This window comes from Mustela lutreola, chromosome 14 (assembly GCF_030435805.1).
Source record: "Mustela lutreola isolate mMusLut2 chromosome 14, mMusLut2.pri, whole genome shotgun sequence".
Taxonomy (NCBI): domain Eukaryota; kingdom Metazoa; phylum Chordata; class Mammalia; order Carnivora; family Mustelidae; genus Mustela; species Mustela lutreola.
In genome coordinates, this window is record NC_081303.1 from 49,954,412 (window position 1) to 49,969,326 (window position 14,915).

General features: G+C 56.1%; 1 protein-coding gene across 3 annotated transcripts in view; it reads right to left on the reverse strand.

The window, feature by feature from the left end:
* The window catches only part of PIK3C2B (phosphatidylinositol-4-phosphate 3-kinase catalytic subunit type 2 beta), a 65,677-nt gene that overhangs the window by 26,090 nt on the left and 24,672 nt on the right, over positions 1-14,915 (reverse strand). For 2 of the 3 annotated variants that reach the window (XM_059144965.1, XM_059144966.1), the window contains 10 exons: positions 12,420-12,520; positions 11,655-11,809; positions 11,195-11,315; positions 8,290-8,401; positions 8,039-8,118; positions 7,629-7,692; positions 6,043-6,189; positions 5,392-5,425; positions 4,143-4,338; positions 2,999-3,121 (listed from right to left, as the gene is read on the reverse strand). In XM_059144965.1, the coding sequence (XP_059000948.1) occupies positions 2,999-3,121; positions 4,143-4,338; positions 5,392-5,425; positions 6,043-6,189; positions 7,629-7,692; positions 8,039-8,118; positions 8,290-8,401; positions 11,195-11,315; positions 11,655-11,809; positions 12,420-12,520 (1,133 nt within the window). Of the gene's footprint in view, positions 1-2,998; positions 3,122-4,142; positions 4,339-5,391; positions 5,426-6,042; positions 6,190-7,628; positions 7,693-8,038; positions 8,119-8,289; positions 8,402-11,194; positions 11,316-11,654; positions 11,847-12,419; positions 12,521-14,915 lie in introns of all 3 variants that reach the window. The other variant, XM_059144967.1, reaches the window with a different exon arrangement.

Sequence of the window (14,915 nt, forward strand, 5' to 3'; positions counted from 1 at the left end):
GCAACAGAGGAGGGAGAAGCACCACTAGGTGTTCTTTGCCCTCGGGCCACCCTCTCCCAATAGTCCTCCGACCTGCCTGTCCTCTCCTGTCCCCTACTTTGCCCAACCCCCCAGGGCACAACACGGTTTGTTCTGGCCCCCAAACATTTTCAAAGCCAAAGGGACAAAGAGAAGGGGCTTCCCAAAGTCCCTGGGGGGGAAGCTGCAAACTGGCAGAATCGAGACACCTAAGCCTTGCCACTACCCAAGTCCAGATGTGTTCTCTCGGGCCTCCTCTGCCAGGACCACTCCCAGCCACTCCCTCCAAGTTCAGCATCAGGAGCTGGAGTGGAGTGAGGAAGAGAGAGGAGGGGAGCCCTGGAAAGCCCGAGGGAGGACCCACATTACCTTTTGGGGAAGTTGTCCCTGGGCCAAAGTCCACACTGTCACACCCTCCTGGCCAGCCCAGGGCAGTTTCTATGCCAGAGAGCACAGAGGCAGGGAGGCCACCCCCAAGGTTCGCAGGAGTTCTGATCAAGCAGCCTCCCTCCCGGGCCGCCCCTCACTCCTGCAGGAACATCTCCACCTAAGTGAGGCACTCCCTCTCACCCGCCAGAGACTGGCAGAGCCCTGCTGTCCCAGCTGCCTGTACCCTGGGGGCCCATGGCTATAATTAGGGCCCCTCCACCAGCCAGCAGACATGCCAAGCCGGGGCTTGGCTAGGGAATGGCAGAGCCTAGCTGCTGGGCCTATTTTGAGAATTAGCTGATCCCGGCACCGCGGCAACAGGACAGTCAGCTGACCCCACAGCAGAGTGGAAAGGGGGCTGGTGCTGACCCCTCTCTGTCAGCCCAGAAGAGGCTTCCTGCTGGGCATCTGGAGGTGAAGAGAATAGGAAGCCACAACTCCTAGAACCAGCCAGAATCCCCTTCTCCTCAGTTCTCGAGTCCTTCCAGCATTCCAAAACCTCTGCCACTGACCATCATCCTGGGTCTGTCAGGATAACTAGCACATTGACTACAGACTGAACCTTCTCCTTGCCTGTGAAACTGCTCTCCTTCCCTCTGCAGCCATTCTTCAACATCACATCACAAGGGTCACCTCCTCCAGGAAGGACTCCTGGGATGTGCCAGTTCCAGGCCTGGTTTTGCTATTCGCAACCTCAGAACTACGCACACCTCTGCACCGGGTTCCTCCTCTGTGAAGAGTGGAACACAGCTTCTTCACTTGTGTGATGTGTGTACCCACTGTGTGCTTTTTGCTATGTGACGCTGAGGCTTCTGACCTGGAACTGGGCTACGCAAATAGGATTTGCATGCACAAATATCTCCCTGTACCCGTCACCGCGTCAGTCACTTGGAACAGGGAAACTGGAAAGGAGAAGGCTCCCCCAGCTAAAAAGATGGCAACAAGGATGGAGAAGAAAGCATTTATCACGTGCTGGGTACTGAGCCACACACTTCACTTGCAATGTCCCAAAAGTCCTGAAACAGCCCTACATGTCAGGGCCTATTACTCCCCAAGGTTCCACCTACAGTTAGAAACCCTAAGCATGCCCAAGCCTGTGCTTTGAACCCTACACTGTAGTGTCTTCTCCCAGATGCCTTGATCCTGACCATGAAGGTGCCAAGAGTCTCTGTGGGGCACAGGGATGGGGGACCACGGAGAGGAAATCTCCACGGGGCTCTAGGCAGGGACCAGCCCTTTGAGATTTGGGGCTGCATCTAAGACAGGGAGTGGAAGGAGACCCACAGAGCAGGCAGGCTGAGGAAGGGCAGGCCAGGGTGTCTTGGTGCCATGGACAGTCTATGGGAAGAGGGACTCAGGGCCAACATGATAGGGTCTATCCGGGGCCAGAGCACTGGAAAGCATGACCCCATTGGTAGTGGCAGTTAGCGAGGCCACAGGAGCCGAAGGTGAAGGTGAAACTCAGAAAGGTGAAAGTGAAACTCCAAAGCCATTGGAGGCGGCCATCCCCTGCCTCCAAGGAGTCTCTCCTGCCCCAGCAGTTTTCTGATGAAAGCTATGGGTACAGCTTTATTGCTCTGTAACTTACACAAGTGTGAAGACAGGAGAAAGGGCCTATCTCTCCAGCTGTCCATCTGTTAAATACCCCACCTCTCGCAGTGTTTGTGCAGACTCTGCCTCGGCCTAGTTTGGCAACCTTGGCCTCCCCGAGGATCCCGCTCGGCCTCTAATCTGCACTCCAAATACTGGAGTTCCAGTTGTGCTCTGCAAATAAGGACTCAGACAGCTGGTGGGGGGCAGTGGTGCTGGGGGCAGCAAACAAGGGGCTTTCTGGCAGGTTGCAGGGAGGGCAGGGCCCAGCACAGAGGGCACTGGGCGGGCACCCACCTACAGTGCCTCCCCTCCACATGTGCGTGCCTCTATTTCCCTCCTGCTCTGCCTGGCGGACGCCTATTTTCCCAACGGCAAACGCTGGTCCATAAATGCTGATTAATACTTAGTATGTTTCATACTTAGTATGTTTGGATTCTATCTCGCTGCGATGCCACAATGGCCTCTGAATTGAACAAATGGCCCCATTTTACAGTTTGGGGCACAGAGAGGCCAAAGAGAACACAGGACTGAAGATAGAGCTGGAAATAGAGGCTTATTCCTGTGGCTCCCAGCCCCCTTTTCTTTCCTCTAGACAACGTGCCCTTTCCCATCTAGAAGGAAGAAAGTGCAGTCCCCTCTCCTTACTCGATGGCTACTTTGGGAAGAAGGGAGAGGATGAGAATCCCCAGACTAGTTAAACCTTTTAAGGGCGACAAGATCAAGATGATGAACTATTATGAAAGCTAACCACTAACTTTTATATGATCCTTTACTGTTTACAGACAGAGCCTCTGTGCATTAGAAACAGAACTTGTCCCCATCTAAGGGTTAGGGAAGGGAGACTCAAGAGGCTGAGGGCTTGCGTGGGTAGGTTCGTGGTGGAGCCTGGTTTATTGCAGGTGTGGGCACCTCTGCGGGGTCTGCAGGGGTGGCACTGGGGCACGGGGGGAGGGCTTACTGTTGGTCCCAGATGATGAGGTGGAAAAGGTACTTGGAAAAGTGAGCCCTTCGGGTGTACAGGGGGCTGCAGAGTTCCTTCCCGCCATGACTGAGGGAGCAGGAGAGGTAGAAATCTTCATAGCTGCAACAGAAAGAGGGTAAGGGTGCTCAGATCCCGAACCCCATCATAGTCACCCAGCCTAGACCCAGGTCTATTTCTCCTGCAAAGACAGACCTCCAGGTCCCCTGGGGGCTAGAGCACTGGGAGCCTAAGGGGATCTGTGAAAGCTTTAGGAAAAGCAGCTGGATCTGGATCCCCCCACCCACTTTCAGACCCCACACTGGGCCCAGGGTTTTCCTCCCTTCTTTATTGGGGACCAGCCTACAGCCACCTCCTTACAGTAGGTGGGTGTCTGTGTGCGCATGCGCAAGCGACAAGGGGTGGGGGAGATGAAATCGACATATGCCGTTGTGAATGCCAACACATGGGGGTCCCTGCGGCTCGTGACAGGTGCCTGACAGAAGAGGTCAGAGAAGGCCCTGGTTTCCCAGGCTGCCTCCTTTGTTCTCCGCCAATCGCCCAGAGGAATACATTAAGTGAGGAACAAAGAGTGAGGGGGAAGGCCGAAGGGGGCGGTCCGGAAAGGAGGGAGGTGGAGCTAAATGCCTTTTTCCCCAGGCCCTGGATGCCAGGGACTACTAGGCAGAGGAGCCGGGGATTACCAAACGAGGGTCCCCCTCCACCCACCCCTGCAGGCCTAGGGAACTCCCAACAAAGGGTCATCTCCCACCTCCCCGCCCCCTCCCATTGTGCCTCTGCAGGAGAGTGCAGTCATTGGCCTTGGGGCATGCACTGGGTCTGGGAAGCTGCCATCTGTCGCAGTGTCTCCATCAGCTGGCCTGGGATGGGTGGGGGGCAGGGATGCCGATGCAGCCAGCACTGAGAAGGCCTGGCAGGATCTGATGCCAGCAGACCTCCTGCCTCTCCTTGGGATGTCCTGGTCCACAATCCCCCTCAGGCACTTGGCTCCTCAGATCAAGGGGCACCACAATGCCACAGACCATCGGCTCTGGACGGTGGGGTTGCGTGCAAACAGGGAGAAGCCATCGGAAAGTCAAACTCCCGCTCCCTCTGCCTAGAGGACATTCAGCCCTGGGCTCACCTGGTAGCCCATGTGATAGGGATGCGGTGGGTGGCATAGACAGTGAAGGCTAGGGGCCCGGTGAAATGGCAGGCCTCCTGGACCAGATCGTGCTTGCGGCTCCCGTGCACAGCCGTCTGGAAGTCCGCGTCGAATGTGCTGCAGTACAGCTCCACCAGGTCCAAGATGGCGGCCGTCAGAGCTTCCACAACCTTCTCTGTGAAAGGAAGGGGTCAGAAGGAAAGGTCACAAGGTCAATGAGCCCCATCCTGTTGCCATGGCACAGGTGTACCCCAGGGCAGGAGTCCCCAAATGCCAGGTGGTTTCCAACAGCCATGACAAGGTTCACCCAGCCATGATGAAATGAGGGGAAAAAAGCAGGATCGATGAGCTTCTCACAAAGTGATACTCAATTATAAACATTCTCCTTATCTTTACATAGGGCTACTTATTTTGTGTTAAATGTTCTTTCTTTTGGGAAATAGTGGGAATGATCATTGTCAGTAACTTTAAAAGCCATTGCCTGGCAAAAGAAAAGCAGACGATTTCTATGTTGGTCCCTAAAATAATGCTTTGTTTAGGGCGCCTGGGTGGCTCAGTCAGCTAAGCATCTGCCTTTAGTGCCTGGGTCATGGGATGGAGACCCATGGCAGGCTCCCTACTCAGCCAGGAGTCTACTTCTTGTCCCTCTGCCAGTTGCTCCCCCTGCTTGTGCTCTCTCTCTCTCAAATACGTAAATAATCTCTAAAGTAAAATAAAATAAAATCATGCGTTGTGGGGCAGATTATTAATTCATGGAATCCAAAAGATTGGGAATCACTGACCAAGAACCCCAGAAAGCAAAGTTCTGCTTGAAAGATTCACTCCTTAAGCAAAATCCTTTATCACCTTCTCCCTAGGCCCATTCTGGGTTGGAAACACAGGAATCATGAGCCTCCTGGAGAATAATGACTACCCTTACCCTAGTAAGTTTTCTCATCTGGAGCCCAGGGCTAATTTTGCCTCACTACCCCCAGCCTCCGATGTACACCACCTCATCACCATCACCCAGGGACACCACAGGAATAACTAGCAAAAATAATGAGAGAACATTTCATGGAAAGAAATGTGCTCTTCAGCTGGAAACACACACACACACACACACACACACACACACACACACAGCAGACCTGGACCCATAAATCAAGGGGCCAGGGAGAAAAACGAATCTGGGCAGAGACCTATTTTCCATTGTCCCTGCTGCATAAAGACAAAAGAGTCGTTCCCTTACCTCGGTTCTCCCTCACAGCCAAAACAGTGGGATCCTATTGGGGGAAAAGGAGAGGAAGGGGAGCTTCAGGGCCGTGGCCATTTCCGACACAGTTGGAAAAAGGGCTTTCCGCAGCTGTGCTCATCTGGACCAGACTGGTCTGAAATGTGAGGAGGAGAGACTCCCCAGGGAAGACAGCGTCATGGTTTGCACCAGAGCCATATGTGATGGACAGAGTGAGCTAGACCAAGGTTCAAGTCGTGTCCACCCAAATGAGACCCTCCCACCCTCGGGTCACTCCAGCCCAGGTCACGGTGGCTATCTTGCTGGCCCTGTGTGTGCTGCACGTAGCCGCCTCCCCCTGCACTGTGGAGTCACAGAGCCCTGGCTCAAAGGAGGGTTTGATTTTGCACCCTGCTGGGTATGCAAAGCACCATAAAGCCTTTGCCAGCCCCAGCCAGGGCTCCTGGCAAACAGGCCCAGGGCAGACCCTCACCTGCCCCCATCCTCAGGAGGAGGGGACACTCTTGCAGTTAAACTCTTGCAGTTAAACTCCAAATCTGCAAGATGCAGGTGGAGAGAGGACCTTTCAAGGAAACGGACACCTCATCACCCAGTTACTTTCGACTGCTGTTCTCCTTGTCCCCTACACGAGCGCTCTGAATTCGTTACCTTCTGAATTTTGGGCTGCATACGGGAGGGGCAGGGAGGCAGCTGGTTGAGGGCGCTGGTGATCTCAGGGGTCTCCACGGCGGCCAGGGCATTGCAGATGGCTTTGACGGACTGGACCACCCTGTCGGCCTTCAGTGGGAAGTCCCCCTGTGGGAGGTGGCACAGCGAGGCTGGCAGGTGAGCCCTCTCAGCCTCCAGCACCCACACTGTTGAGGGAAGGGGTTGGAAGGAGCTCGGGTTCATGACCCTCAGGAGGCAGAGTGGACTCCCGTGCTTGATCTTCAAACATCCGGCGTTAGCGAACCTCCGCTCCTCTGGAATTAGATGAGCCAGGCCCAGGCTCCCAGGTCTTTTCCCTGAACCTCCTCTGATTCCCAGACTCCCTCTGGCAGCTACTGCACAAACACATACATCCCCCAAGACATGCAGTTTTAATAAAACCAACCCATAGGGAATAGTAAGGAAGGCCACCTTACAACTCAGTACTGTCACCCAGACCTACCAGGAGGATCTCCTCTCAGGACCACAGGTAGGCCACACCCCTACGTTCTCTGTGCTGGGGCTTCTGCAGTTTGCTCCCCTGGAATCACTTCATCTGTCCTGTCCTGATCACTTATGGAAGTTCAAATCACGGACAAGCAAAAATACAGCCTCCTTCTCAGAACCCCCAGCCCCGCCCCGGCTAGTCTTCCTATCACTCTCCGGGAGCCTGTGATGAACTCATACCCACCCTGTTCTGTCTACTAATAGCCCTGTGTTACTTTCCCATCATTCTAGCAGGAACCCAGGCTCCCTGAAAGCCAAGACAATCCTTATGCTTCTCTACCCACAGCAGCAACGAACATAGAGCCAGGCTAGTACCCAAAAGGCGCTCGGACACCTTCCCCCTCATCCCGGTGAATGGGCGTGGAGCAGAAGCTGCTGGACAGCGAGTGTGGGGTACCATTCTGGGGGTGGGTAGAGGACTGAGCGAGACATAATGCTCAGCTCCCCCAAAGGGAAGAATCCATGAGCACGATGAACTAGCTCCACGAAATAGGGATTAGTTTTGAAGATCTGTTCTTTTTTTTTTTTTTAGCTTCATGACATTTGAGGCAAATGTTTATTCTCATGGTTTTAAGGCTTCAAACTCCATGAGACTCCAAGTGAGGAGAGTCCCAGTGCTTCCCTACCTCTGGGACCTTCCTCCTTCTGACGGTTTCCTACCTGTGACTCCAGGATATCGGAGCATCTCAAACCAGAGCTCACAGGATGCACACTCTGGGGCACATTCAAGTACACAAACTGGGGGGACACTTCTATGTCCCTTAGCTTTGGAGATGTCCTGCTCCAAAGACAGGGATCAGGGTGTGGTTCCTAACCTACTTCCACAGGGGAACAGAACCCCTCTTGTCAACTGCCCAACAGCCAGTGGTCTTGGTTTGCCCAAGGGGTAGCCCAAGGGCTAGGGGAATGGAGAAGTGCTCTGCCAACAGATTGTCAGTGTCTTCTCCAGATCCCTTTAGGGCTGGCTGATCCAAGAATGACTTTGGGAAACCCGGGGAGAACCTCTGGGCAGCTGGGCAGGCCCCACAATGGATACTCACATCAGCCAGCAGGAAAGCGTCCACTTCATTGTGGTATGTGTCAAACAGAAGATCCAGGGCCTGCCTGGGGAGTTGGGGACAGGGAAAAGTCGTAGGAGAGGTCAGGACAGACCCAGGGTACTGGGATACCCGTTATGTCCCTCCTTCCCCACAGCTCAGGATTCAGGCTCTAGTTTAAAGGGGCTCCCACTCTTTCTACAGGTTCACCACCCCTCACCTGAAGAATGATGGCAAAGTGCTAGAGGGAAGAGATGTAGCATCCCCTAGAGTGGGGATCTTCTAGAATAATCTTGGGTCTGACCCCAGACACCTTAAGAACCCCTGGCCTGGCAGAAAGGCAAACAAGATATCCGCTGGGGTCCCTTCACAGCTCCTATTTGGCCCACATCCAAGAGAACACACACACTCACCTGCTGATGGTCTGTTTTACTGGCCTCTCTTGCAGATGGACGAGGTAGTTCAAGGTGGAGGGGCTCTGGTCATCATTCACCTGTGTAAGAATTATCCTACTCAGAGATGAGTGGTACCTTTATCCCGACCCAGAGCTCCTACCCTACTCCCACAGAATGTGTTCCGTATCACCTTAGACCCATTCCATCTCCCCATCCCCATGCAGCCATCCGCTACCCATCCCCTCCCCGACCCCCTGCCCCACACGAACCGTCCGGGCCAGGTCACTGCGGACGGCTTTCTGTTCCATCAGCTGTAGCCGAATGTCGATGTCAAACTTGCGGCAATACTGAATGTACTCGTGGCTGCCCAGGGCATGCTTGCTGGTGGAACAGGGGGGCAAGACCATTAGCACCGTGGGAACTTAGTGCGAAGGGAGATGTATACTTTAACCTCGGGGAGAGAGAAATAGGAGGAAGCGGGCAGTGAGGGGGTACTACCTGGGCTCCTGGAAAATGTCATTGTAGAGCTCAGGGAAAGAAATGGAGGTCTGTCTAAAGAAAAGCCACCTGATACACATAACCTTGGTCTGTCCTAATGCTGACCTTCCTAGTCATTTATTACCTGTATCATCATCCCCGATCGCTCCAGGGGTAGGCTTTCTGGAATGGGGGTACAGAGACTTCTCGGGAGGGCAGTGATTAAACCCCATTGTCTTGGCTTTGGTAGACAGGACACTTTGGAAGTTACCTGCGCTCCGGCTGGGGCACGGAGCTCACGGAGCGACAGTCTCCCCACCCTGCAGTCCTCAGTCTCCCTCCCACCTTCCTACCGCCAGCGACTGGGGTGCTGAGGCCAACCAGAAAGACCCACCAAGATTCTAGGTGTGTTATTCCCAAGCCCAAAGAATTCTGCCTCTCCCATTCCTCCACAACTGTGAATAATGACCCACATCTCTACAGACTTCCTGACCAACACCCACTGCAGGCCATTCACTGCTCGAGCGACAACATGTGAAACCATGTCGACCTGAGTCTCAGTGGAGGCCTTGGAGGTCCCTCTGTGACCCAGCCTTTTCCTCCCACCCAATTCACATGCGTGTCAGAAAGGAAACTCGGAGAAGGGGCAGAGGGAGTCTGTCCTGCAGACCAGCACTTCGGGCCTGGGCCGGGTCCCAGCAGCTGGGTAACAGAAGCCGGAAAGGGACTTCCTTCCTCAGCAGAGCTGGGAATCTAGGCCAGAAATGGAGGGGAGAGGAGAGGAGCAAAGGGGAGGAGCCTGTGCAGAAGCCCAGGAGGTGGTGGCCTCAGACCAGTCTGGGTCCAGCTGGGATTGAAGGAGTTCTCCACATCCCAAGGGGCCAAGCCTCAGATCTAGGCCCCAACCTGCCAAGGCTGAGCCAGAGCTAAACCTTGGGGGTGGAGAGGCTGAGAAGGGGTTCTGGTGGGAGCGCCCCACGAGGAAGGAAGAGTGTGGAGGGGGTGGGGGAGGCAGCAGGAAACCCAGCCCTCCCCTGGGGCCGTCTCAAGGTTCTTATCTGAGAGCAGCCTGCATCCTGGACCCACCACGCCCCCTCAGCCATGGGCCCTCCTGGGTCAGGGTAGGAAACCACAGGGCTTCCTTGGGAGCCAGCAGCTTTCTGGAATCCCCTGAGGGTCTGTCTGTCCGCGCCCACCTAAGGCAGCTGTCTGGTGCTCAGGGGTCCAGGCTTTCCTGTTGGGTGGGAGGGAAGAGAAGAGCCTCGGAGGAAGGGGGGGCTTTGGGACCAAGAGTTGTAGACACTGGGGTCCCCTGGGGACTTAACTGACCTTCTCTGTGGAAGGCCTTGGTCTGTGTGCATTCAGCTCAGAGTGGGAGGGGCATGACCCTGGGACTACTGATCGGCTGCACCTGACCATGAGCACTCCAGCTAGGTCTTGGCAGGAAGTCAGAACCTGACAGCTGGTCCACCATCTTTGGCTCTGCAGGCTCAAGGACTATGAGAGTATCCAGCTGATGTGGCATGCTCCCCTCCCTTTGGGCTGGCCCCTCCCTGCTCACCTAGTCATTCTCACGTTCAATCCTAACTATACCTGAGGGAAGAAACTGAGGACCAGGGTTTTACATCTAGTAGGTGGCAAGCCACCACCCAAACCGGCCATATCTGTGTGACCCATGATGCCCCTCCCAACAGTGCCTGGGGTGCTCTCTGCCAGGTGACCCTGAGACTAGGACCCCTTCTTATTCTTCTAAGAAACGTGAATACAGACTGAACACACCTAACAGGGCTCCTGGGGCTGCGCCCTGCAGGGCCCTACCCTTCCTCTCCCCAGGTGGAAGAAACCAGTCAAGAACCAATCAGGCCATTGGCGAAGCACCCTTGAACTGAGAGATCCAGCCTCCTCCTCTCCCCACCGCCAGGGCCTGCTTTCTTTTAGTGGCCAGGGGAAGTGGGCAGTAGGCAAGTCAGAGGTTTGGGGAGGAGAGCACATCTCTTTTTTGCTTATCTGCTGTCTTCTGGCTGATTCTAGAGCCTGCCCACAGCCCCACCCCCTAAGGGGTATCCCCCCTCCTCCTCTCGCCCCAGCACCCAGAGCCCCAGAGCAGTGGAAAGGGCATAGCTGTAGCTGGTGCACATCAGACTTTCCAGGAGGTGGCCTTGCTGCCCAGGGCATGGATGGAGAGAAGCCGTAGGCAAGCCTTTGAGGGACGCACATGCTGCTCCGGGAAAGGCTTACTGGCAGGGAAACAGGGAAGAGGGAGCAATTGTAATTTCTCCCCTAAGCTTCCCAAGGGTACTTCTGCCCAGTCCTCCATCTGCCCCTGGCCATAAAGACACAATCTAAGAGAAGCAGATCTCTGACAGTCGAGGCGACTGTCCCCCTCAGCCCCACACCCGCATCTCTCTTCACGCAGACGTCTGCAAGCAGATATGACTTGGTCTTTGCCTGGTCCCAGCTCCAAGCTCTTTCCACAGCAGACTTGGCTCAGAAGCCGGCCAGCCCTGCTGGAAGACAGAGTGCCTGGGGAAAGTGCGACGTGGCTGTGCGTGTGCCCAGAAAGCAGCCGTGGGATCAGGGAGGGGCTGCCAGCCCCAGGGCCTCGAGCGCAGCACCGCCCCAAGGAAGCCCCCTGACAACCCTACCACCCAGTAGGCAGGTGCCCCTTCCTACCCGCTCTCCCTACTGTTCACTCACTTCTGCAGGAACTCCTCCAGCCCACAGGGCTTCAGCACGAAGTTCCCCACGTCCACATCCCTCAGTTCATCGTGGGTGTAGCACAGAGTCTGGTGGATGAGCAAGTCTACAGTGGAAGAACCTGCAAGGGGGGTGGGGCAGGGGAGCAGTGATGGGGGGCGCTGCGGGAGCCAGGACAGGTGGAGCTCGGTGTCTCCACGCTGACTGCCCTATTCCTGGCTAAGCATTCTCCAGCGCCACGGCTATCCAGATAAAGCAGGCAGACACACAGTTTTGGCTTGGGGAGAATGACCGTGGGCCCCCAAAGCTGGCCCTAGAGCCAGTCCCCTAGAGGAGTGTCCTCATTGCCCCTCATCAGGGCCACAGGCTGGGTGGGACTGGAGGTCAAAGGATCCTAGAGTCCAGATCTCGGGCATCCCTGCCCCACCTCATGGGATGCTCCTCGGCTCTTCCCACTTACAGTTGCAGGTAAAAGTGAGCGGCTCCTGTAGGCTATCACACAACACGGTCACCTTCAGGTTCACCTCATCCCCAAGGTGCTCTGGGCTCGGGGTCACAGCGCTCCAGACATATCCGGTGAGGGAGTAGTCTTGGATGTCGGAGCCAGAGCGAAGGCTGTGCAGGAAGAGAGGGAGAAGGACCCTCGCTGTGCCTTCGAAAGAGAGCAGTCGAGAAGACGCCTGCTGGGACCCTCCCACCCTGAGGCCAAGGGCCCTTCTCTCCCTGCGCAGCCCGGCCCTCCAGGTCTGCAGTCTAGGATGGGAGCAGTGGGGAAGCCGCTCTGGGAAACCATGTACTTGACACATTTGCTACAGTTACAAAATGGTTCCCAAGCCCCATGGCATGGTAGGGCCAGCTCCACCGGGATAAAGCTTTCTGGGCTAAATCCAATGGGAAATTCTCCCAGCTCCATTTCCTTTCTCTTTTAGCTCCGTGTAATATTCGCTTTGCTCCATCCAAGGCGCATTTGCTCCTGGGGGCAACCGAGCCTGAAGCCACTGGGATCACTTGTCTGTTCAATCGAGGGTTCATGAACTTTGCCCAAAATGTGAAACTTCTAAGATTTCAAAAAGCCCACAAACACCTGTTGTGGGAAGCACCCCACAGCCGTGAATGGAGATGGACTCCGTATGGCTCTTCCTCCTTCCTAGAGAAAGTTCTGAGTGGGCTGGCCCTCCTCCCCAGCCCCCAGAGCCTCCCCGACACCCCATTCTTTAACTCTTACACATCCAGCATGTGGCAAAATGCAGCAACTTCCTCATCTCTTTCCTCTGAGACCTCGAACAATTCATGGCCATTGGCGACAGCATGGCGCCGCGAGTCCGCCTTTAAGAAAAGAGCCGCTGACTCAGCTCGTTTTCCCTCACGGCACCCCGTTCCCACAGGTCGCTCCCAGATCTAAACCCTGAAAGTCTGGGTGTAAAGGCTTTTTACGCATTGAATATTCAGGGGTGCCGGAAAAATGTGGGAAATCCAGAAATATCTTGATCTGCGGTCCTAGGAGCCTGGGAGCCAAGTGAATAAAGAGAACTTGAAGCCTTGGCTGAGGTTCGAAGTCTGGGTGGGATGGATGAGAACGTGGCCAAACCTCGTCTTCCAGGATGGGGCGGGGCGGGCAGGGGACAGCAACCCATAAGCTCAACCCAGGTTAGGCAGCACATAGCATTGCTGGTCCGCGGGGCTGGCTCCCTGGGGGGTGTTCCCAGGGGCGTGGCGGAGAGCTCTGCAGGCATCCCCATCCCAGTGTGGAAGGCCTGAGCCAGTGGGCTGCCCAAACAGTGCCCAGGGAGGCTGGCCCTGGGGCAAAGGCCTCGGCATCCACAGCAGGCCCCAGCGACCCAAAGCAGAGAGAGACCGAGAGCCCCAGACGGAGGCAGTGACTCAGACACACGTGCATGTTCTCGGTCAATGCTATTTGAGGAAGAAAGTATCAGAGCGACTTTCTGGGCAGGAGAGAACCTGGAGAAGGCTTAGCTCCTCCTGGCTCCCAAGAGCCTTTCCGGTCTGATGGGCTGGAATGTCGGGGAGACTGCCTGGGCACCACTTCCTCTCCGAGAACCTGTGCGTGGTGGTGCGGATTCTCTCAGATGAGAGGGCGATCTGTCTCCCCACACAGAGCTGCCTACAGTCACCGAGAAGCAGCCCTCCAGCACAGCCTGCAGTTGGGCCCCAGGCAGGAGGAAGTGGTGGGGGGAGCTGGGGCCTGGCAGGTCTCTGCCCGACAGACTGCCCCATGGGAATGAAGCCGCAGCTCAGAGGAGCCCCAGCCTGCATCCGGGCGAGGCAGCCTCTGCCAGCAGCTGCTTCCGGGGAGCTCAGGCCTGTGCACAGAGCAATGTCTCACCTCTCACCCTCCTGCAGCTATTCTCGTGTTCTCATGTCCTCCCCGCCCCTAGGGGCAGATGGCAGCAACTGAGCTTCTCATTTGAATATCCAAATTGTTTCCTCGGAGTGACCCCTCTCATTAGCCTTGCTCCCAGGGTGAGTGTGGAGGGGTGCAGAGGGGAGGGCCGCAGCGGGGGCGGCTGGCATGTGAGGCCCTTGCTCTGCCAAGTTCCAGCCTGTGTCCCTCTCACAATAGTACCACTGTCAGCAATTAACCCACAGAAGTGAGGGTGAGAGACTGACAGAGACAGAGACAGAGAGACAGAGAGGAGGGGAAGGCGAGGGGGAGAGAGAACAGAGTAGCTACTGAAGGCCATTTTCATGCCCTTCAGTACCACTCCCTGGCTCCATAAGAAAACAAAAGCCACTTACGTTTGCCCTGCTGGCAGGCCCTGGTGCCATCGCCCGATGCTGGCTGGGGGAGTCTGCCGGGCGGAGGCTGGCAGCGGGGGTACCAGGCTGGCATTCGGAGCCAACCGCTTCCAGAGCTGGCTCCGCAGGCCTGGGATAAGGAGGGTCCCTCCGGCTGGAAGCCCGGTGGAGGCGGGGTGGCGGGATGGGCCGGGGGCCTGAGAGGTCCCCTCGCCTGGTGGGATGAGCCCCTGCCCCGAGCTGAGCGGGGGACGACCAAGGCCGCATTTCCCCCCTAAGAACCGGCAGGAGCTTTTTGCTCTGCCCAGGACACTCTGGACCACGCTCTCTCTCAGAACCCTGGTGACACACAGGGGTTAGGGGGAAGGGTGAGGTGGTGGAAGGAGGCGAGAGAGATAGGGAGCAACAGACGTGACCACCTACCCGGGTGGCCTGACTCCGAGCAGGCCCGGCTCCGGGTGAGGAACTGGGAGCTGGGAACAGGAATCTCCCTGTCCCTATAAATAGCGGGAGCAGCCCCACCTCTCCGAGCAGGGCCTTTAAAAAGCCCTGAGCTCCACAGTCGTGACTTCTCCCAGAAGCTGACTCTGCTCTGGGGGACTCTCTTAGCAGAAGCACAGGAAGGAAGGACCACGTGGCCTTCCCAGATTTGTGAAGGATCCCAATTGCTGGGACACAGGGCAGGAAAGTCCCCATGTCCCTTAGACAATGGATAAGGAGGAAACAGGGATGGAATGAAGTGGAATGCTGTTCCTACGGAAGGCACCGGCCGTGAGGGTACCTCTTGACTCCCTCTGGGGTCGGGGCTTCCAGACCCAAGAGTGAAACTCCAAGGGGCCTCAGGTCCCCCACCATGGAGATGCTGCGGACACTCTTCTAAACCAGAAAAAAAAAGATCAAAGCTATCCTGGGACCTCCCCCATCCTTCTGGGTGGACACTTTGCTATTTTGTACTGTGTACAAA